This window comes from Syngnathus leptorhynchus, chromosome 10, assembly GCF_054491065.1.
Source record: "Syngnathus leptorhynchus isolate UIUO chromosome 10, UIUO_Slep, whole genome shotgun sequence".
NCBI classification, from domain to species: Eukaryota; Metazoa; Chordata; class Actinopteri; order Syngnathiformes; family Syngnathidae; genus Syngnathus; species Syngnathus leptorhynchus.
In genome coordinates, this window is record NC_141204.1 from 238,442 (window position 1) to 261,516 (window position 23,075).

The 23,075-nt window shown below is 46.4% G+C and overlaps 2 protein-coding genes across 4 annotated transcripts in view; one reads left to right on the forward strand and one right to left on the reverse strand.

Moving 5' to 3' along the window:
- LOC147049729 (collagen alpha-1(XXV) chain-like) lies at positions 1 to 15,978 on the reverse strand. 2 transcript variants are annotated; one of them, XM_085922363.1, is made up of 3 exons: positions 15,131 to 15,978; positions 11,978 to 12,047; positions 1 to 129 (listed from the first exon to the last, which is right to left on the reverse strand). In XM_085922363.1, the coding sequence occupies exons 1-3, from the start codon at positions 15,407 to 15,409 to the stop codon at positions 92 to 94; spliced, it is 387 nt and encodes a 128-aa protein (XP_085778489.1). In that variant the 5' UTR covers positions 15,410 to 15,978; the 3' UTR covers positions 1 to 91. The 2 variants fall into 2 exon arrangements, with proteins under 2 accessions (XP_085778489.1, XP_085778488.1); XM_085922362.1 differs by lacking the exon at positions 1 to 129 and having other exon boundaries at positions 10,890 to 12,047.
- Positions 15,131 to 23,075, forward strand: part of macroh2a2 (macroH2A.2 histone) — a 16,424-nt gene continuing 8,479 nt past the window's right edge. For both annotated transcript variants that reach the window (XM_085922355.1, XM_085922356.1), the window contains exon 1: positions 15,131 to 15,692. The gene's annotated coding sequence lies outside the window, so the exon portion shown is untranslated. The remainder of the gene's footprint in view (positions 15,693 to 23,075) is intronic.

Genomic DNA, 23,075 nt, shown 5'->3' on the forward strand with positions numbered 1-23,075 from the left:
AATGAGCTGAGAGATTGAGAGATTGAGTTACGTCACGTCACGTCTCGTCTCGTCTCGTCACGTCACGTCACGTTACGTTACCCCACACGGATCACACAAGGTGGCTGTCTCGTCTACTTACTGGAGGTCCTGCAAAACAAAACAAAGAAGAGGGACACACATTCAGCTGGTGGTACATGGAGTCACAGGTTAGCAAACTGTTTGCGATTGTGGCTTTGAACACAGAGATCGCAAAGCATATGGAGCCCACATATCCGTACGTACGCAGGCTTCTCGGCCTCCAAATGATCAGAAGCTTTCTCATCAGCGCATGAGAATGAAAGTGAATTTGGAACAAAGCACTTCACAGACAGAAAAGAGGAAACTCAAACACTATTTCAGAAAAATGTTCTTAATTGCTAGATGAAAAAAGGTTAAGGCGCAGCTCACGTGAGCGTTCAAAACAAACACCCAGACCGGATTCCTCCTACATTCCGGAGCTGCCTTCCTATCCTGTTGGCTCGAGCTGTTCACACAGGAGCCCGGCCGGACCCAGAGATTCCTGATCCAAAGGCACGTTGGGAGTTCAAATATAGTACAGAACTGATGAGCGGCTTTGTGTGCGACACGCAGCGGGCGCAACATGAAACAAAAGGCAAAGCCGTAAACACACCAGAGCGGAGGATGTGCTTTGACGGATCGTATGGATGCTAAATTTGCCCGGGATTAATGCTGTCTCACACCTGTTCTTACCACTTACGTAAGGGCGCCGCAAATAGAAAGCAAATCTGGCACGCCGACAGCCTGCTTTCATTCCCAAGCGTTTGTCATTTTCTTCATCGTTTATTGTCAACAAACACAATGACTCAACAGGGTAGACGCACCCGATTGAAAGGCACGGTCGCTTTCACCTGGACATGGGCAATTTCGATAGGCCTTCCAAACAGCACTTGCTACGTACGTGCCCCGACTTGACATCATCAAACAATGTCAGCTGTCATTTAAACCAAAAAAGCCATCCACTTTTCTCAGATTGCCTAACCTGCCTCAACAGTTGCTCCAGGGCAGGGCAGGGCAGGTGCAGACGCTTCTTGAGTTGCTATCTTTAAAAAATAAATCACAACTGGCTCTGCACTGAACACATCCAAAGTCACCATTGTCAGACACACCCGATTGCCAGATTATTCTTCATTATAATGAAGTTTGATCGCGCAAACCTTAATAAGGCGAAAATGGTCATTACAGGGTCAAAAATGGAAAACGAAACAGAGCGGCTTTTTCTCCATTCTTAATCTCATTTTTTTTCTTCCAAGAGAAGGTTGAGAGCACAAAAAGCAGGCCTGCTAAAGACGTAGAATGAAGTCATTCCACAGTAGAAAGTTGAGCAGAAAAGGAAGGCCCTAATAGCCTGACTTGAAATCCTTCACACCAGGAGGAAAGCCATGGATTGATAAAAAGCAGCTCCATTTGAGTCTGGACACAGAACAAGCTTGTGACCTTGAGCTGCGTATTCTCCGGTGCATTGCTCTTGTCACAATCTTGTCAAGTTGACCCTTCTCTGTCAAGCTCATTTGAGCCTCATTTGTTTCTCAAAAAGCAATAGTATCGCGAAAGAAAAGCCAGTCCATACTAAAGACGCAAGCGTCAGTGTGAAACGCTGACGCTTCCGAAAAGCCTGGGAAAGAAAGCAATGGTTTCCAAACAATTTGTGCCACAGGATGCTCCTCAGCACTAAAAACACTAGAAAGTCAGGGCCGCTTTTTTTCCGAGCTCCTCTTACTTAACGGTGGGCTCGCATTCATCCGGTGTGACCTCTTCAGCTTTTTCTTTGACGCATTGTCTCGGGACAGGCAGGAATTGGAACCACACAAAAGGTCTTTGGCCTAAGAGCTCCGGATCTTAGAAGGAAATAGTATTTACAGTAGCTACATGGGAATACACACAAGTAAGAGAGACGAGAGAGAAACGAGTTGGAGAAAAAGACGTCGTGTCGTCACAAAAGGCCCGAAGGAAGCGACTCCTTGCTTGTTCCTTTGCACCCGCCCCACCTTACCTCCCACACTGTAATCCAAGAGGGGGCCCCCTGTGCTGTGAAATAACCTTCAAAAGGTCATGCACGTTGAACTTCCTCTGCATAGGCAATGTCATCAGCAAAAGGAATTATGGCAAGTCAATGAGAGAGCGTGCAGTGGAAAGCCAGAGACGGCATTTGCAATTCATCTGCTCCAGCTTTTAAAATCATCAACATTGACTCAAACGTATCCGGTGAAGGCTTCCTCTCAGCTTGTGGCTTGGGTACTGGATGTCTGAGGTGGGAGTTGAAAGGGAGAGCTCGGCAGCAGGAGAAGGAGGAGATGCGGGAACCGAAGATTACGCTTAGGGTTATGGGACAGCTCCAGGGTGATATTCCCAGAAAGGTGGCTCCGTGGAGAGAGATGTGCAATACATTTGATCTTAAACTTTCAAATGATGTCCCACACGGAGGCCTTTTTGGAACAGGCCGGTGGGCCACTCGGACTAATGATGCAGTTGTAGTGTGCCAGAAGCACTTCCTGCAAAAGGCACACTTTCATGGCGCATCCAAGACTGGGCCGTGTTGACGTTGGCACCGTGCCAAGAAAAATGGATTTTGCCATTCATTTAACCGAGACAAGAGCAGATAGTAAACATTTATGACCCGTGCCCCTGCACTGAATCAATCAGCAGCGAGCTCATGATAACATCCTAGTCAGACAGCGCAAGCGATAAATGCCACTTCCAAAGGGGGGGGGGGTCTATTCAGGCGCCACTCGCTTCCTGTCAGCCGCGCTTTAGCAGCAGACTGGGAGTGAGCAAAATCCCACCTCTTTGGCTTTGACAAATGGGAGGGATGCCGGCCAAAGTTAAGACAACAAGAAGAACTCCACGTGCCTTTGGGTTCAAACAATAGCCTTTGCACGGTGCGCCATAGTTGCCACCTTTTGTTCAAGCACAAAAAAGGAGACCATTGTTGTTGGAAATGCTAAGGTTGCTCGCTAAAACCCGGCCAACGTCGTTGCTTTGGAAAACACTCAATTGTTTGCCGCTCAGTCCTGACAATTGGATGTTCAGTAGCATCGGGTTACAAGTACCCACTATATCCTACCAAATGCTCATTCCTGGCAAAAATGAATCATCGGGGCACATGGTGGGATTAAGATATGAAGGAAACATAAAATGGCTATTTTTCTTTGGTGACATTCCCCACACGGAATCTCACCGCAAGGAGAAGCCGTGTGAACACATCTGGGCAGGGCACGGAATCAAACGCAGACTCGTGGTCTTGAACCGAGCCAAAATGCCGACCGGCAGTCCGGTACGGTCATGCCTCGTGCTGCATCTCGAGGACGAGAAAGCCACGTCCCCTGCCCTGCTCGACTTCACGTCAACTGTCATCAGGATTACGAGAAAGGGGAAGAAGTCGAGCTGGCACACAGCGCATTGCGCGAGGTATAAAAACAGAAGCTCAGACAGAGAGAGGAAGGGCCGAGCTAAGACTTCTACCATCTGTTGTAGAGGTTGAGCAAGTTCACACCCCACAAACAACATCCTACATGTCTTTCATGTGAAAAAGTGTCTGGCTTTCATCATTGTGGGTGGGGATGGGGGGGGGAAATGAAATCATTTAACATGTGGGACAAAAAGAAAGATCAGATGGCCTGTATTTGGGAACTGTAAGGAAACCTGAGGATCTAGCTCCCCTCCTCCCGTGCGTCCATCATACTCGGCGCGATGTAGCACGATTGGGCTCGGGGGCCTTTGTTTCACTGTCCGTACCTCAATTAACCTCAATTTTATTCGTCCAAATAATCTGGAGGATAGCAGGCTTTTAGATGTTTTGTTTTTCCCCAAATGAAACATTTTCAACAAATCCAGTGACTTGGAAGACATTCACTCTGGCTGGCTGGAGGAATCCAAGTGTGTCGTTTGTATTTAGCAGGGCATACTCGGACTCACTTCAATGGCTTAGAATGGATGCTGTCATCACAGACATTAGTCAGCTGGGGCCACCTCCGTCAGCCATAAGAAATGAATCACATCTATGACGGGGATAAACAATCATTTGGAAACCACACACACATACCGAGGAGCCAGCCCACCTGAGCGCAACATGTTGCCGAAGCCTCGTTCAAACACACCAGCAGATGCGCATCTCCTTTGCGCTGAGATGTAGTCGGTTCATAATCGTCACCTCAGGCAAATCAAAGAAAGAGTCATTTAGACCAGGACCACGGAGAGTGCAAGTGAACGAACATATGTCTTTCCTTCAATGTGTTTCAGGAAACACAGCATCCCCTTTGTCATGGAGAGAAGACCATTTGAATCCAAATACAACAAAGTTCAAACCCTGCATGCAGTTTTCTTCCCATTCTACCAGTAACAAGCAACATTTGCCACAACATTTCAATGAACCACACCACAAATCTTTTGGCTATCTCACAGTATTGCATTTAGCTCGTGAGACACGGCACAAAGAGGAGCATTGTGATTCCGCTGGTAAAGGCAACGCTGACAATGCTCTGCGGCTGGCGTGCGTGCGTGTCTCATTCTCCTCCCAATCCAAATAAGCACTCATGTCTGATGAGGGATAGTATGTTCACAGCAAAGACAAACAAAATGAAAAGCTCAATCGCACCATGGAATCAGGTTTCATTTGGAGGAGCCCTAAATGAGGAAAGCAGGCTTGGCCACAAAAATCTCTTCCCCCCCAACCCAACCCAACCCAAGCTTGGCAGAGTTATGACTGACAAGACTTTCTCCAATTTCTTCATCTCAACACCAGTGGCCCCTTCCAGACTTCCATATGTTCGAACCTCATCCTGACCGACCCCAAATATAATCTGATAAGATTCTCTTGAAACGAGGCTTCGGCACTACAATGTAAAGATGCACAGCCGATAACGAAACATATATACCTACAAAATAACTCGTGCAAATGCAGTTTAGGTTATTGATTTGAAATAGTTTTGTGATGACGAGTTGCTTTTGCGCTGACTTGACTGAGATGAAAATCGATTTGTATTTCTTTCATGGCACCTACTATACAATGTAAAGTCAGTCAGCAGTTCTGGCAAAGGCAGTATTTGCTTCATGTTTTCCTCGAGTTGAGCCTGTTCAATAACATGCTTTGGATGCAAGTATTGCATCCTAAAATCATCCGAAAGTGACAGTGAGCGTGTGGCCTTTCTCTGAACTTGCTTACCGTCGTGACTGCATTTGTCAACGTCGGGTCGGGTGGTGAAAGGGAGTGTCAAGTGGCACTATGCAAAGTAAAAGAGCCATCCATCCATCCATCTAGCCGGCCGGCCGGCCATCCATCCATCCATCCATCCATGCCTCCCTCCATCCATCCATCCATCCATCCATCCATCCATCCATCCAAAGCAAAGTCCCCTCTTTGGGCGGCTATCTCTCATCTGTTTTCACTTCTCCCCCTCGCTCCCTTTTAGCCGTGCGCCGGTGCACTTTGGTTCCCAGCTGGGGAAGTCGTTGCGCACAGATGCTCTTTGTCATCACGTGCCCTCACGCACAAACAGAGCACTCGGCAACAGGTTTGACCTATGTCCTGAAAAGAGAGCATCCCCTCATAAAATCCTCCAAAAAGAACATTCACGAGCCTACTATTTTGAACACAATGGCTTGTCATCTACGTATTGGTCATATTCTCTTCAGATTCTATTCGTATTGCTCATTTCAGTGCCGTGCAGCAATATTGGTGGTGTTTCTCAAGACAAGATGAATAAAGCGTACGCTCAGATATATTGGAGTCGACCTTGGTGGAAATGTTGTCAGTTCTATTTTTCATTCACCGTGTAGGATTGAAAGGATGAGTTGAATTTCTGAAATAGTATTTGCAAACAACTGCTGATGATCGGTGGAATACATAGGGGCAGTTATTTCTTTGCAAGCTAGGATTGCGTCACAACTTGCTTTTGAAGTTGGCACCAAAGAGCACGGCTTTTAGAAGCCGGCCCGAGCATTCTCGGGAAAGCACTTTAGCGGCAAACGTCGGGCCATCGTTCAACTATTCTTAGTTGCGTTCGACTGGCAACGTCAGAATGGGACAGCTTTTCACGCCCGTTGAGAGACGCGTGCCAGCAATGGAAGACCAACTGCCTGTTGTGTAGGAGACCAAACCCGACATGAGGCATCTAGCTTCTCGTGGGGTGCGCTTAAATCAAGTCAGTCTCATTTCTCCGCCGTTCTCCAACCTCTGACAATTTCTGGAAAAGCCATAGAGCTCCCGCTACATTCTTCTGCTCACCTCAGAGACCTGGCGCGCTAACGTCTTTACAAGACAACATGGAGCCACGTCGAATGACTTGCTGGAGCAAAAGTCAGCAATGGCACAATCAATCCAAGTGGCATGGATTAACCCTGCGTTGTCATTGTATCAAGCAAGTGCGAGTGCACCGGTTGGACGCCAATGTGCTAACGTAAGACCGAAACAAACTGAAACCAAAGTGGTCCTGTTCACAACAACACCGACCGACAGGCTTTTCATCCCAACTGATGACGTGTTACGCCACATACGTACGTGTGCGCCTCACGCTAACTTGTCTTTGTTGTTGTCAATAGCACAAGTCCGGGCAAACCAGGACCCGCAGCAAATTGTCACACAACAATGACAATTTGAGAAAGACAATGCTTTCTTTCTTTTTGGTGGAAGGTTATCAACGTAAAAAGGGTGCAAAACCTAAAAGACATGGATGTATGCTTTTGGGGTTTTTTATAGCTCCGCTCGTGGCTGAACATTGAAGCCATTTTTGGCACACATCCTCTTCTGTATTCCAGGTTGTAGGTTTCATCTTTCAGCATTCCTGGCTTCTTTCACAAAGCCAAATATGCCCAGCGCTCTTCCAGCAACCAAATATAAACACGGAATAGTGTCTGCAGAAATTCAATAACAGTGGGATAGCCACACTTCGGAAGCAAACTAAGTTCCCAAAGCGCCGATATACTGTACGGACGGACGGACGGACGAGATGGCTGCGCAGCGCAAAGCGGCCTTCTATTCACTCCACAAACCTTTCATTATATTTCTGTCATCAATAGCTAAGTTGCTAAGCTAATGAAAAACGACTTTGCTGTCCAATGTAGAAGGGAGACATCCATCAACGTCACCACGGCAAATAAATAATCTTGGACATGATGTTAAATGTGGCCAAAAGAGACGTGGAAACATTGCCTAGTTACTGGAGCGGAGGACTTTGTCGTTGTTGTTTTTTTACAGGCAGACACACCATTTCTCACACTCTTGCTTTTCTGACCAGCTCAAGCGTGATGGAGAGCAGATGGCCATCCCTTAGATATGCACTTTTTCCCTAATTTCACCAATCAATCATGTAACACTTCAAGTCACACATACTTCCACACTTGTTTCAAAGAAAAACAACAATGGCTGCCGATCATTTGAGTTCATTTCCGTCTGCTATTAAAGGTGCTGCATGACCTTGTGCAAATGAGCTACTGCAATTTTAACTACCATGACTACTGCTCTCAAGTAACCAGCTGAGGTTTAAGAATCAAGGAGGAAAAAAAATCACGATCCGAAAAATGGAGATGAAATGTGCCGTTTCTGGCAGGCTGCCCAGCTGTGTGCTCCCTGTCGGTTTGTTAAACGACTCCGGTACCCACTGGAACAAAGCAGCATGCTTTCACACACTCGCTGTGTGTGTGCGTGCGTGAGCGTGTATATTTGCATAGGCGCAAATTCCACTCACTCTTAATGGTGAACAGATTATAATTAGAATGATACCAGAATTGTACAACCTGCATGACAATGTCATTGAACAAATCAAATCGTTCATTGAAGAACAATCGTAAGGCATCATTGGAGGAGTTGTGAGCAGTTGTGAGAGATTTACAGCAAAAAGCCCTTTTGGGGTTGAAGTGGTTGAACACGTTATCCCAGAGTCGGGCCCGCTTCTCTCCGGGTACTCTGACTTCCTCGCACAATGTCAACGTAAGGATCTTTCAAGGCTCGGGAGGCGTGAACGCGAGTGGGAATGACCTCTCACCCAAAGGGGCCGTTTAAAACAATGGAAGAACGCCGTATTTTGGGGGGGGGGGGGTTGCCCGTTCGTCCAAGATTGATGTTAAAAAGAAACAATTGCGTTGGCGTCTATCCACTAAAAATTGCTCACCTTTCAAAAGTGTGGAAGATTTCCTGTATTCGCTCTTCTTGGATATGTCACGTTAAAGTGAACATTTGAATTCACCCTCAACAACGGAACCGCTGTACACCGACCAACGAGTCACACTCGCTTAGAAAAGCTCATATTCATTTGGAGCTGCCAATGCTAATGGCACTTTGGCGCTCACAAACAATGAAGTTATTGACATGACAGTAAAACGTCTCAATCCAGTGACATTTCTTTCAATTCTAGTCAACCCGCTGAGGTCCGAGTGTCAAATTTTGTCCGTAAGTCTGAAGCTTTGCAGGGCTGCGGGCCAGTTTGCCAAGACAGCTGGCCTCCATTTGGAACTCCATAATTGGACTACAGTAAGCGGTGCGCACCAGGGAACGTCACACTCGGTTACGTCTAATTTCACGTTGATGTATTTACTATGCTTTTTTTTTTTTTTAGCATAAACTCAGCTCCAAATCACATTTGTGCTATTTAGAAGAGAAAAGTCAGTCATTGTGTGCTCTCCAAAGTCATTCAATTTGCATTTGCGAAAAATTCAAATTGGAGAAAGTGCCCATGAGGGTCTGTCAAAACATTTGTGACTTGGCTGTGAACGCTCTCCAAACAAGATACTAACAAGTTTAACGGCGTGTCGTGTTTAAGAGAGCTGCAATAGCGGGAGCAAGAGATCAGGTGGCGGAATGTTCACTACAACATTTTTTGATGAGGAAACCAGATGGTGTGTTTTCCTGGCTAATCTACCGCAGCTCACCTCCCTCCTCCGACGTCATATCTTTCCTTGTTCAACACGGCCAGATTGCATTCATTTCGATTCAGCTCATTTCCATCAAACTGCGAGAAAAGGAACCGTCCGTCCGTCCGTCTCTTTCGTCTCAAACTGCCAGCGGTAGGTAGAACAAAGGTGAAAACGCCAATCAACAAATACAGGCTGCCAAGGACATATCTCAATGAAGTGCAATGAAGGGGTAGATCGATAGATAGATAGATAGATAGATAGATAGATAGATAGATAGATAGATAGATAGATAGATAGATAGATAGATAGATAGATAGATAGATAGATAGATAGATAGATAGATAGATAGATAGATAGATAGATAGATAGATAGATAGATAGATAGATAGATAGATAGATAGATAGATAGATAGAGAGAAACTTTCAATGGCAATTTCATTTGTTCCATGAGCACATTGGTCCCTTAAATTCCATGAATTAGTTTCAGCCCCAATACTAAAATACGACTGTTGTCAATTGTTTGAATGAGGGAGGGGAGGGACGTGCTCTTCTGCAATAACTAAGGGGGTGCATTGGGTCGGGGTGCCATTGTGATTCCTCAATGACCTTGGTCCACCTTTGAGCTGTCCAGTGGCTTCCTTCAGCCCCATCCATCTCTGGCTGCCGCATTCCTCCGATTACGGCAGCTGCACTGTAAACTTATCGGGAGTCAAGAAAGGGGATCTGCTGTGCTCTCTTCCTGTCAGCACACATGTCAAGGTGAACTTGGGGGACTCCTTAAATAACCAACACCGTGACCCTGAGAAGGCACCGGCAAAAATCAATCAATCAATCAATCAATCAATCAATCAATCAATCAATCAATCAATCAATCAATCAATCAATCAATCAATCAGGTTGTAACGGTCGATCAGAAACACAACATTTTGGAATGAATTCTTCGTATTTGCAATAACCAGAGTTTGTAAGCTTCTTTCTCAATGTGTTGATGAGTATTGGTGCAAATTTGTCATCACAACATCAAGCTGCCGTCACCCGGTAGTCACAGTTGATCTGCGCAATCGTTTGATGTGCACGGAAACAAAACAAAAAATTCAAATTGGAACAATGCTAAATCTAGCCAAATCTGCCGAATCGTCAACAGGCATGTACCGGGCATGGACGATATAATACGATTCATTCTATATCTTAACTTCTTCAACCTGTGAAGTGCATAAAAGTAGCAGTGTGACTTTCTCTTGCTTGGAGCTAAGGTGGTCCGCCGTTATTGCATAGGCCGTGAAAGGGCTCTGTAACATTTAGTCTTACATTTTCGAGCCTAAAATGAAGACATTTATAGCTCGGCTATGTATTACAATACGACTTGAAGACTATCCAATGCGTGGTATTGTACCTACGAGCGGTGTGTTTTGCACGGCTGCTACATTTATAGTCCCAGATGATGTTACCACTTTTGATCATCTGTCACTGGAACCACTTCTTTCCTTTACGCTGGACTTCTTCATTGAGGATCCTGTCTCCATCAAGGCACCGCAGTTCTGCCCTCTCGCTCACCGGGCAATGCCAAGAATCAAAAGTATGGCATTCGTGTGCCACCGCTGATGACTGGCAGGAGCCAGGTGGGCAACGCTTGCGACCATCTCTCTGCAGCCACCGGGAGAATCAATGGCGAGAACACTTGACTCTCCACGTTTGGATCATTCTTCTTATTTGCACTCGTGAGCACAAGCAATTGCATACTCGCTTCTAATCTTATTCGAAAGGTGACCACCCCATCGTGCTAACAAAATGATTCCGTACGCCTGTCGCAGCACCGAAGGCGCATCCTCTTTCCCAGCCAGCAAAATCCTCCCACACCTGCAGCGAGTGGAGACAGACGCGCCAACGGGCCGACCCGCAGGCACTCGGCGCCACCTCGGAACACTCGCATCCTATTGACAAGACCAATTAGCGCAAATGTGTTGTGACGGCCGAAATTTCCCACAGCGCTGGGCTGGCTGCCATCTCACTTTGGCACACAATCATTCAGGGACTCACGTTCAAATTCTCTGACATTTGTACATTTACCATGTGAGATTTGTATGACTTTGATTTGGTGATTCGATCTACCACTTGGATTAAAAATGGGCGTTTCGCCGTAGTCTGCAATGTGGGTCTGCTCCAGATCTTTAACTGCTGGCCTTATAATAAATACTTTGATACATCTCATGGAGGACTTGGAGCTTTGGAGTTCTAGAAGGCGACTCCTGCAAAACATCTTATTCCCTGACTTGCATAATCATTTGGCTAATAGCAATTTCAGATATATTGCATAATCATCTGGTTAATAGCAATTTCAGATATATTGCATTCTTTTCTCTTCCACGTGGTAGGGAGTCAACCTTCTTTACTATACGATAAAAGACGTGTCAAACGACGTCACCGTTTGAAATTGCATTCAATTTCAGATATATTGCATTCTTTTCTCTTCCACGTGGTAGGGAGTCAACCTTCTTTACTATACGATAAAAGACGTGTCAAACGACGTCACCGTTTGAAATTGCATTCAATTTCAGATATATTGCATTCTTTTCTCTTCCACGTGGTAGGGAGTCAACCTTCTTTACTATACGATAAAAGACGTGTCAAACGACGTCACCGTTTGAAATTGCATTCAATTTCAGCTATATTGCATTCTTTTCTTTTTCACAGAGTACTCTCTTCCCTCCACTGGTTGGCAGCGCACACAAGCCTTCACAATCACACTTGAGGACAATAGCGAGTTTTCTGAATGTGGGATGAAAGCGGAAGAAAAGCCACCCACACGCAAATGAAGGAAGGCCCGTGCCGTATCGGAATCCTCTGCACCGTGACACGCTAACCCTTTGACTCCACTCTGTAGTCCTATTCGTCATAGACGTCGTTTGAGTTCGACCGACCCGACGAAGATGTGGCCGGACGTCAACCGTGAGGGACCCCGATGCCCCGCTACTGGTTATCCAAAAGAGAGGGAAGGAACATTGTACGCCACCCAAAAGCAAAATCTGATGACTTGATGTATACTCTTACAGTTTCTTCAGACAAGGCAAAAGAATGGGGGGGAGAAACATACCTGGAGGACACAAGCAGCTGTAAGGAGCTTCCCTCACTTCTCGCGTCTTTGGTAATCGCGCTGCGAGTTTCTGCGTGTGGAGAAAAAAGAAAGAATTCAAGCTCAAATCAACCACCACATTTATCTTTATTTGAATATCTTCAAGTCCTTTCTGCATATCAAAGTCTAATAGTCGACCTGATTAAAAGTGCAAATGTCTGCCTTTGATTTGACCCCAAGCAGAATAGAAAAGCATGCAAGTACTCCAAAGCACGGCGCTCAGGAATGGCAGCGTGCGCTCGCTGCATGTTTAGAGGCTGGCGACAGGTGCTGAAGCCCACGCCAGGCCAGGCCAGGCCAGGCCAGGCCAGGCCAGGCCAGGCCAGGCCAGGCCAGGCCAGGCCAGGCCAGGCCAGGCCAGGCCACGCCAGGCCACGCACTCTCGCCGCTTACAGTTCGCCGGTGCCTCTTGTCTCAGTCTGGGGCACCGTGGTGGTTTGATCAACAAAAGTTTCAAAAGTTGCTGTCTGAAACTAAATTGACTTCAGGAAAGTTGCTGATACCTTCACACAGATGAAAACTTACTGTGTGTGTGTGTGTGTGTGTGTGTGTGTGTGTGTGTGTGTGTGTGTGTGTGTGTGTGTGTGTGTGTGTGTGTGTGTGTGTGTGTGTGTCGGTTCAAATGTTGTTGAGGGTAATGGAATGTTAAAAGGGATTGCAGATGTTCAAAAGAAAAAATCTGCACCAGCAAGACACCTCAAGATTTTGGAAAGTCTTTCTTAAATGATAGAAAAGAAAACAAATCCATGTCTTTCTTTCTTTCTTTCTTTCTTTCTTTCTTTCTTTCTTTCTTTCTTTCTTTCTTTCTTTCTTTCTTTCTTTCTTTCTTTCTTTCTTTCTTTCTTTCTTTCTTTCTTTCTTTCTTTCTTTGAGCCAAAAGCCATTCAAATGAATTCAACTTTCTTGACTTCTAGGCGGACTTTTGCCATCATCACCAAGTGTAAATCTTGACAATACGGTCAATACAATTGCCAGCGTGCCTGCTTCGTCTCACGCTCCAAAGTCATTTTGTGCTGAAAGTAGTGACCCCTATTACATGTGTGGTGTGGTGTTGTGTGTGTCTCGAAGGATTTTCTATACGTGTGCAACTAACTGTCTCCTGATGGAGTGCAGAGCTATACACTGTTTGCAGTCTGCTTTCTGATTAGCATGTGTCATGTCTACTCCTAACCAAGTTATTGTGTTTGTGAGGTCTACGTAAAGCAGAGTTGCTTCTCAGTATAGCGAGTGACGGCTCCGTGGGGAGCTAGCTGTGTGGTTAAACCAGTGCAGCGGGAAAGAGTCTTTTTCACTTTTCTTCACCTCAAATGCGGTGTGGCGTGGCGTGGCAAGCATCTGCACTCACTATGTGCAACAGACTTTTCCCATGCATGCACAAAGCGCTTCTTGAATGATAGGAAACGGGGCCATGTTTAGGACAGGAGAAGGTCAGTCGAGGGCACGAGGGTGGCGATAGTGAGGACATGGCTCGATTTATATTCATAGAAAGAGAAAAGATGCCAAGGCCTATATTGTCATTGCGGGCTGTGCATCCCATCAATTGGAATGATGCTCCTCCGGAATGAAATAGCCCAGCTTCTTCTAGCACAAAGAAGTACAAAAAAAAGGAAGCACCACCACAAGTTGACGGTGCCAACACAAAGGACGCGGTCACAGTCGTACCTTGTATCAGACAATCATAAATCAATGGTACACTTACAAACATCATATATCGATATCAAAGTTAAAAGCAGAAGTCTTTTCTTTCCGTAGCAATCTTGTGCTGCAGCTGCACAGTCTGGCAAAACAACTTGACCTGCATCTGGCAACGGAAATTGAACGTTGGTCCAAGTTCCACAGGCAGCCAGCCAGCCAGCCAGCCAGCCAGCCAAATCTTCCCCACACACTACACTAGCTACCTACCTCTATTTGACTTGTAATCACCATTTAAAAGTGAAACAGTCATTCATTGAGACAGATACTCCTAACTTGGCTGACAACAAATTGAGAACAAGAATCCCCTTCAGTAGACAGTAGCTCCATGTTAGAGAAGAGTTGTGAAGGCTAAAATGGCACTAGGACGGCTTTGTTTCACCACGGTCAACCTCAAAACCTATTTCTTCCGTGGCCATTATGGAAAATTGTTGAAAACTTCAAACAAATGGAGGGTTGGCCTGTGTCCAAAGTTTGGAACACCTGTGTTGAAAATACACCAACTGCAAATGAGTTCAAAACAAAGCTGCTAAAAAAAAAACCAAATATAACCCCGACTCGTGTTTAGGTGAAAGTAACAGTCAAGTCTCTTTCTATGAAAGGCTCCATCTGGTTGTGCCCCATTAATAATGACCATGTATACGCACAGAGATAAACAAAAAAGGCCTTGCACTGCATTGCACTGCATTGCATTGCATTGCATTGCCTTGGCCAAGCATGTCTGCAGATGAAGGAGATTCTCATCGCTCTTGGCCTCAGATCTCCACAGCTCTTACTACAGCATAAAATTCAACTTCAAATTGCATTCATCAGGATGAAATCATCAAATGCATTCAAAGTGTACCATAGAAAAGCAAGAAGGAATAGTGCTGATGTTTGTCATTGAAAGGTGTACGATAGAAAGGCAAGAAGGAATCGTGCTGATGTTTGTCATTGAAATGTGTGGGGTGATCTGAAGGCAGACACTTTAGAGAGAGCAAACGCCTGCCGGTTGGTGAGAAAGCTTTGGCCAAACAAAACAGAGCAAGACTTCAATCACTTCTGTGGAAGCGGCCAATAAAAGGAGCAACACGTGAACGGACGTGAAGAGTGACAGTGGAATTTACAAAGGAATACACCATTTCATTTGGCCAAATTCATTCAAGCTCAATCATTTGGGCACATCAAGTGCGTATTCTTTTGCAGAATCAAGACAGCAATACAAATGATATGACTACTCATTTGTTTGGAAACAAACGATACCTTTTTTTTTTTCTTTTCTGTTTTAACACAATACTGACTTGGGAACTTTTTGATGAGGCACACTTGCATGATAGATCCCGCTATTTTCTTTTGGACTCATTTTAGTGCAAGTCTTTGATATGAGAAGCAACAAGCAAATGAAATGAGCTTTGAACGGAAGAGAAGCGCGCGCCCGCCCACCTTGTCCAGGATTTGGTCCAGTCTGTCCAAAATAAGGGGCTCCACCTGCTCCAGGGACAACATCCTGGCGGAGAGGTGCTGCTGCTCAAGACTTACTATCCTGGACTGCAACGCCGTGGTCCGCACACAAAAGCCAATGCATATTCCAACACATAGCAGAGAAACTGCCATGCAAACGCTTAGGGAAGAAAAAGCTCTCCACTTGAACTTTTGGGAAGGGTTCTTCTCCAGCTTTTCACTCATTTTCCCAGCGTCTGTCCACTTTGGCCCCGTTTCCATTTTCCACTTCAAATTTCTTTTGTCCACTTGAGAAGCAATCAACAGGATGAGGAGAACCAGTTGGGAATATCTTGCTGTCTTGCCAACCAACCAAGCAACCAAGCAACCAACCAAGCAACCAACCAAGCAACCAAGCAACCAAGCAACCAACCAACCAAGCAACCAACCAAGCAACCAACCAAGCAACCAACCAAGCAACCAAGCAACCAAGCAACCAACCAACCAACCAACCAACCAACCAACCAACCAACCAACCAACCTGATGTTCTAATTGAGACCTGAGGTGAGCAACTATAGGAAACTTGGAAAGAAATCCATGTTGTGGCGGCTTCCTATGGGGCAGAGATGCTCCTGACGGCGCCTAGAGATGGAGCGGTTGTCATCTCACTTCTACTCTGAAGCTTGTGAGCGAGCGAGCGAGCGACTGGCTGGCTGTGTGTGTGTGTGTGTGTGTGCCGCAGCGCAGGTCTTCTGGCAGTGCAGAGCAGAGCAGAGCAGAGCAGAGCAATGCAGGGCGCCTTGGTGTAACCTGAGCCAGCGTCTCTCCTCTCCTCTCCTCTGCTCTCCTCTGCTCTCCCTCTGCACGCTCCTCCTCCCTGGCCGCGGAGGGCTTTAGGTTAAAAGCCGGGGCGGGATTCCGTCGAGCCCCCCTTTGATGTGCGGGGTATTTTTAGGGGACGCAAAGCAGCAACTGCTGGGTCTGCTGACCCAAATGAAAATGCAAATTGCTCCAACTTCTTTCAAAGAGTGCTGCCGTGATTCTTCTTTGAGAATTGGCCCAGGTGGGCCTCTTATCATGTCATTGTCCGCTTGTAGTGTGGATCCCATCCGTACAGAAATAGCTAATAAAAATGTGGTCTTACCACTGTCAATTTAGGCGGATCATAGGATGTCCCTCCCTCCCTTCAGTGTCAGCCACATCTTAGGATCCCATGTGTGCCTGCAAAGGCTTATGACGGAAGCTTGCCGCTCCAAAATCACTTGGCATGCGTCATGTCGCCGCCATGTGCAGCTTGGCCTTATAATTACAGTGTGGCGGTGGCGAGCAGCTGCATTTGGGATCCTTCAAACTCTCGCAAAATGCTCCTCAAAACTGAACAGCTCTAATACCATCTGTGACTTAGGTAGGCTCAATTTATAAGGAAAAATGGTGAGGAGAGAAAAAAAAATAAATAAAACCTTGAAAGAATGAGACAAAAGGAAAAACCAAAGCAAATACGTGTATCAATATCGATCATGATAAGAGATGAGTGCACAAACAGAACAGGACAGCAGAGGAGAGCACAGTCCTGCTGTCCATCCAGCGTTTTGTCCCCCGGCTGCCTGCCCGGCTGCCTGCCCGGCTGCCTGCCCGGCTGCCTGCCCGGCTGCCTGCCCGGCTGCCTGCCCGGCTGCCTGCCCGGCTGCCTGCCCGGCTGCCTGCCCGGCTGCCTGCCCGGCTGCCTGCCCGGCTGCCTGCCCGGCGACTCAAATCAATTGATTGAAGGCATCGTTAGAGCGAGTTATTGCATTGCAAAGCCGCTTGCCTCTGCTTGACCTTGGACTCATTCAAGCCAAAAATTGCCATATTAGCCAGTTGGCCAATTGCACAGCCGCAGTGTCAGCAAAAGCGTACACATGTGCTGCTGAAGGACTCGTGGAGCTCAGGGCACCTTTTATGAAAGCTTCAATAATCTTCCATCTTTTGCTCTCTTACCACACTATCAAGCTGATGTGGCTTTTGAAGCTCTAAATTACAACCTCTTCTCCTCTGCTGTGTTATTAGAGTTACTACGTATATATTAAAGTCGAGCCGTCACAAGGTGCTTTTGGTCAAAGCTGCGTGCGTTTCAATAAGGATCCAAAGCTACCTACCCAGGGTCACATGCGTGCGTCTTTCTGTGACCAGTCATTCAATCGTCTCATATTTGTCATTTAACCGATGATCAGCCCCGTCATAAGATCAGGTAGGACCTGCCTGGCTGGCTGGCTGGCTGCCTGCCTGCGTGGCTGCATGCCTGGCTGCCTGCCTGGCTGGCTGCGTGGCTGCCTGTCTGTCTGCGTGGCTGCCTGGCCGCCTGCTCTGCGGCGTCAAACAAGTGTATGCAATCGGGTCACGTGACGGAAACTTGATGCAGATGGCTTTCCCGTTTCCGACATGTCCATCAGCCTTGGCTGAGGATGACTCGCGTGACATGTTGCCTTGCGGGACACAAACTACTAGCACATGCAAGCAGATGCACAAGTGCTTATTTGGTGGCCTCCTCCTCCCAGTCAGCACAGCACAGCGCAGCACACAGTTCCCACTCCCTACTTTGCCCACCCCCGGCGGTTGGACAAGTTTGCGCCAAACTCGCTACGACAAATTAGAAGCATCCACTTTGAGGTTTGACTGTGGGAAGCGGAGCCTCATTAAACGGAGAGAGAATGGGGAGAGAACTTCAAGGAAATCTAAAAGGTTCAAACCTGCTCTTTTTAAAAGTGTCCTATGTTTCCGTCTTCTGTTTTTGACAATTCACATTTCTTTTTGACAATTCCAATTTGAAGCCATCAATATTCAGGCTTAAATGGATTTCCATTCAAGCTACAACTTCATGAAAGAATCCCATACATGAGGAAAAGCACAAGGTGAATGAGCTCATTATTTTGTGAGCCACTTTGAAAAGTGCTGCTTCAGCACACAACCAGGTTTGTTTGGTCGCCCGCTGCCCGCTGCCCGCTGCCCGCTGGCTGCAGAATAGAAGCTGAGCAGACTGATTTAGATTCGGGGTTTGGCCTCTTCCGAGGCTGGGCCTTCAACCAGCACTGCTAAGATGATCAAGATCCAGCCGCACACAGTCAGCAGGCCATCAAGGCAGACGTCCAATCGGACTGGGGTCACCTGGCGACCGACCAATCGGGTTTCCACCTCTGTTTGTACATGCAGAAGGAACCGATGTGTCGCTATTTAACATCCTTCATTTTCACACCAGAAATGAAGAACAAGCCGACGTTCTTGGCTTGAACACATTCTTGTGGTAAAAACAGGCAAAGTTTCAGCACAAACTGTCACACACACACACTAAGCCCTGGGAGGTTTTGCAGATTTATGCGGGAAGACCGTTTTGGAAAAGAGGAAACTAGTACACTGTCAAGTTGAAGCTCCGATGGAGTGTCCGTGGCAATCAATGTTTCAGCCCAGCCATCGCTCACAAGCTTTTTGCTTTCATGCACGGAAAGAAATTTGACTGTTAGAGAAAGAACTCTTTCCCTGGGGTGCAGTTCTCCACTAAGGAGGAAGAGCACTTACTTTTCCATCAGCTTACTAGTTGCGCATATCCTCCCTCCTTCCATCGTAAGCACTCAATCTGGGCTTAATCAACAGATAAGATCTAAGCAATTTGTTAGCAGTTTTCCTCCCCGACTTGAGCGGCGCCATTAAAAAGAAAGACAGGTCTACAATACATGATGGCTGCCAAAAGGTGAAAGCAGCCTCTGTAATGGCTGCAATTGCAAGCTAATCAGCCTGCCTGCCTGCCACGGTCCAAATCAAATAGCAGCCAAGTGCTGCCTGGCTCTGTCCCAGTAGTCAGCCAGGCAATTGTCCTTTTCCGGGTGGCGCGTGGGTTTCTACTCCAATTGTTACTTGCTGACCAAATTGGGAACATCATGCAGATTTATGCAGTTGTATCTAAATATCCAAATGAGTCAGCCCATGACCTTCCTACTCCCACCCCAAATCACCTACAACTCTGCTTTTTTTTTTTTTTTTTTTACACCTGCCTCACATTTACGAGCTGTCAAGGCCCACAATCGCAGAACTCATTCATATTTGTTGTGGCATATAATTTCAGCCATTAGCGGTAAGTGATTGCCAGTGCTGAAGCTAATTGTAGGAAAAAGTAGGCCTTGTGCTTATTGAAACCAGACTTGCGCATGTGATGGATGGAGGACTCTGTCTCACATGTTATTAACCCATTCAGTGCCTTTATAAATGAGCCAACTCATCTGATTATTTTTCTTTCACGACATATTACACCGCAAGCAACACGGTGTAATTGCACTCGACTGGAAAACATATTGGCTTGTGTCAACGCGCTTGAGCGGAGAGAAGAAAACCTATATGTGTGTGGCCATGTACAGCGTCGATAAAGACACTTTCAGTATAGTCATGGTTAGAGGAAGACCACGTCAGACTTCTCTACACACTGGCTACATTCTCAATTCATGCTCCTGGTGCTGGTTGCGTAGCCACAGCTGCCCTGACCGGCCTTGGCTGATGGAAGGAAGGAAGCGTGGCTAACCATGACCAAGTGGGATTCCAGCACTTGACCCTTCACACCCACCCAAGATGAAAAAGCACCTCTTTTGAGCCTCTGGGTTTGTTTAGGAGCCATATTGTCTGTCTGGCTGGCTGGCTGGCTGCAGGCAAGGTGAAACTTTGCTTCCCGCCGGCCGGCCAGCCGTCCGTCCGCCCGTCCGTCCGTGTTAGCCTCAAAGGCAGCGTCAGTGCAAAACAGGACTGTGATCTGTCTGATGAAGCTTCCATAGGTACTGGCTGATATCCTTCCTCTTTTTAGGCTTTGGTGCTCGCATTTTGCGCCATATAAATAATGAAATATGAAAGGTGCAGGGATTTCTTTTCTCATAGCATACAAGGAGAAAACAAGGTTGAATCGTAATCAGTCAAACAAAACAATGGTTTTTAATGAAGAACGCTTGAAAGATGGGTTTGCATTTTCACCCACAAAGAGTCAAGCAGCAATGATAATCAATCTTGTGTGCTACTGCCAAGCAGAAAATAAATAGTATCATTATTAATGACTTCAACCTTGCTGTTTGGACATATGAAAAATGAATCACTCCCAAAAATGGAATAATACTGCTCCATCAAGGACGGTGACCTCACTTCTTCCTTCATATGTATTCCTTGACTTATCTGTACCTCCTCTCCTCTCCTGCCCTTCCCAAAACAATTATTGGGAACAAGGACACACACATTTCTATAAAGAATCCAGAGGAAGAAACAACCCAAATAAAGCACAGAAACGGAGGTTATTATTATTATTGCTGGTGGTGGTGGCAAACCACTGAGCACTTACTAAACATTACAGGACGGAGCTGGCCCTTCCCATTGCGTCATCCCACCACATTAGTACTGTGGCCACACAAATTGAGGAGAATTGAGTTCACTTGAGCAACACTTTGCCACAAAACGAATACACGTGATGTCCAATTAGCCTCAAGATTTCCCTTGTTGATCGATCCAGAACCTTTCGGAGCTTCTTAACATTAGTCCTTGTTATTCAGAGCTTACGGTCAGACGGACATAAAAATAGCCATGGACATGAGAAATAAGATCCACTTGCGCAATCTGGAAGGAAACCAACGCTCAACTCTGACATTGTCTTTGAAGTGAAAAATATGGGACTCTGTCAGTAGTAGACATGACATGAGCCAGGAAAGAGGCTGTCAAGTGGCCATCAAGACGATCAAATGTTGGATTTCCTTGCTTCTTGTGTTTATGACAGGGATATCCTGCTGATACTGCTAACTTCAGAACCATTGACTTCATTAAGACCTGTACAAAGTATTCTCTAGATTTCTAAAGGAAAAAGAGTGGATGCAGCGCTGGGACAGTAGTTACATGTGTTGTGTTGTTCAAATATTCAAATGTGTGTGAAACAGAGAGAGAGAGAGAGAGACAGACAGACAGACAGAGAGAGAGAGAGAGAGAGAGAGAGAGTCAGGCTGACCAGTGCGAACGCAGCTTCACACACACACATGCAGATATCAGTGAGCGATTGTTCCTGAATATAGTAACAGGATATAGCAGAGGCTATAGCACAGTTCAAACACTTCAACGACGTGGACACCCAAGTCACCAGAGGGTCAGTGTCAAAAAGACCTATCTTTTGAGATCATCATGCCGTTACTTTTGTTGAGCAAAATGGATCCAAAAGCAGCATCAAATGGATAAAAACACCCCGGGAAGTCAAGAAGTTCATGATGTCATGAACGGAACTACAGACACTAAGTATGAAAACATCCGGAAGAGAGAGAAATTCAAAAGAAAACCTCTCTCTCTCTCTATATATATATATATATATATGTTATATATAGATAGATATACGGTATGCCCGTAACTTGATAAGGTTCGGCGTCCCACATTTCTTCCTTTCTTTCGATGTGGCTTTTTCCCACCAGTCAGTTTCTCTCCTTGAGCCACCAACCTGGAATGTCCATCACAACCTGATAGAAATGAATCATGCACATACAGAGCCTGAAAAATAATTAGCACGATGGGCGCCACAAATGCTCGGATAGTGGGGAGGGACCCGTTGCTGACGCACACAGACGTCCCTCTCTCCATCCGAGCAGTGTTGGGAGGGAAACTTATAGCAAGCATGTGAATAGACTCCCCGAGATTATAGTTAGAAGTCTGGCCTCTCTCTCTCTTTCTCACGGTGACTCATCGAAGCCAACGTAATGAAGAGCAGCTTGATTAGAATAAGCAGAAGGTTGGAGGTAAACACCAGTACTCACGACGTGTTGTTTTGACGGCTAGCGGCTGTGCGGAGGAGCTCCACGAAGAGGTGGAAGCTCAGGGTGCGCTGCGCTGAAAACAACATCGATACAAACAAAACAAAAATCAGCTCTGTTTGTTCACACTGGCTTTCATGATTAGGATCATCATTATTGTTGTTTGCATTCATTTGAATAGAACAACAGTCCCGTTTTCAAAGTTGACTGTCACGGATGGGAACGGAGCAGGGCGACCGCATGCAGCTTGGACCCGGGCGGGTTGGTTGGTTGATTGAAAGGAAAAGGGAGTCGGGAAACCAGACAGCCAACAAACTAACAGGACTTCCTCACCAAAACCGACAAGATGATTGACACACCGACAGGGCCGTGACACAAAAGATGTGAAGGCGTTGGCCCTCCGACGGGACGGGGACTTATATACACGACAGGTAACAAGAGGCAGGTGAGAAGAATCGAATTAATCGTGGGCACAGGAGGGGAGGGGAGGGGCGAGCACACAGACAGAAACCGTGACAACAGACTGGGCTGGGCTGGGCTGGGCTGGAGACGAGACGTGACAGTTCAAGTATTAACATCCCTCAAGCCCAGATGATGGAATCCCTGATTTTCTTTCATCTGCTTTTGCCCAAGGTCAGGAAAGCCACATTTGTTTTTGGGTGTGCCCACCTGCACAAGGCATTTTTTCCACTTTAAGGCCAATCTTCTATTTTGTCCGGCATTGCTCCTTTAGTCTGGGCTTTGAACATTGGTTTCCAGCGAGTCTGCAGTGGGTCACAACTGCGGTTGACTTGTTTTGGTCTCAAGAGAGGGAAGATGGAAAGCCACAGGAAGAGGAGAAAAGAGGATATAACTTGTTTCCTCTGTTTTTTTCATTCACTTTAATGACTTCCTCGCGCCTCCTGATTGACATGATATGGCTTTTGCAAAGGTCGCTAAGGGGAAAGTTACTCATGGCGAAGGATGATGACAAGATGACAAAAGCATGCAGCGCAAAAAAACAGATTCCTTTCTGGAACTCTCTTGGGAGCAGTGACACAAATTAGTCATCTGTAAGCATTCACCATCGCACCGCGCTTGTGACGAATGCATCCAACATATGCGAGCCCAGCCGAGCCCAGCCGAGCCCGGCCCAGCCGAGCCCAGCCCAGCCGAGCCGAGCCGA

Bases quoted from the DNA above. Each gene is read 5' to 3' on its own strand.
- LOC147049729 (XM_085922362.1), bottom strand. From the start codon at position 15,409: ATGGAAACGGGGCCAAAGTGGACAGACGCTGGGAAAATGAGTGAAAAG. The intron at 12,048-15,130 runs GTGGGCGGGCGC...CTCCACACGCAG, and splicing joins TGGACCAAATCCTGGACAAG to AAACTCGCAGCGCGATTACC.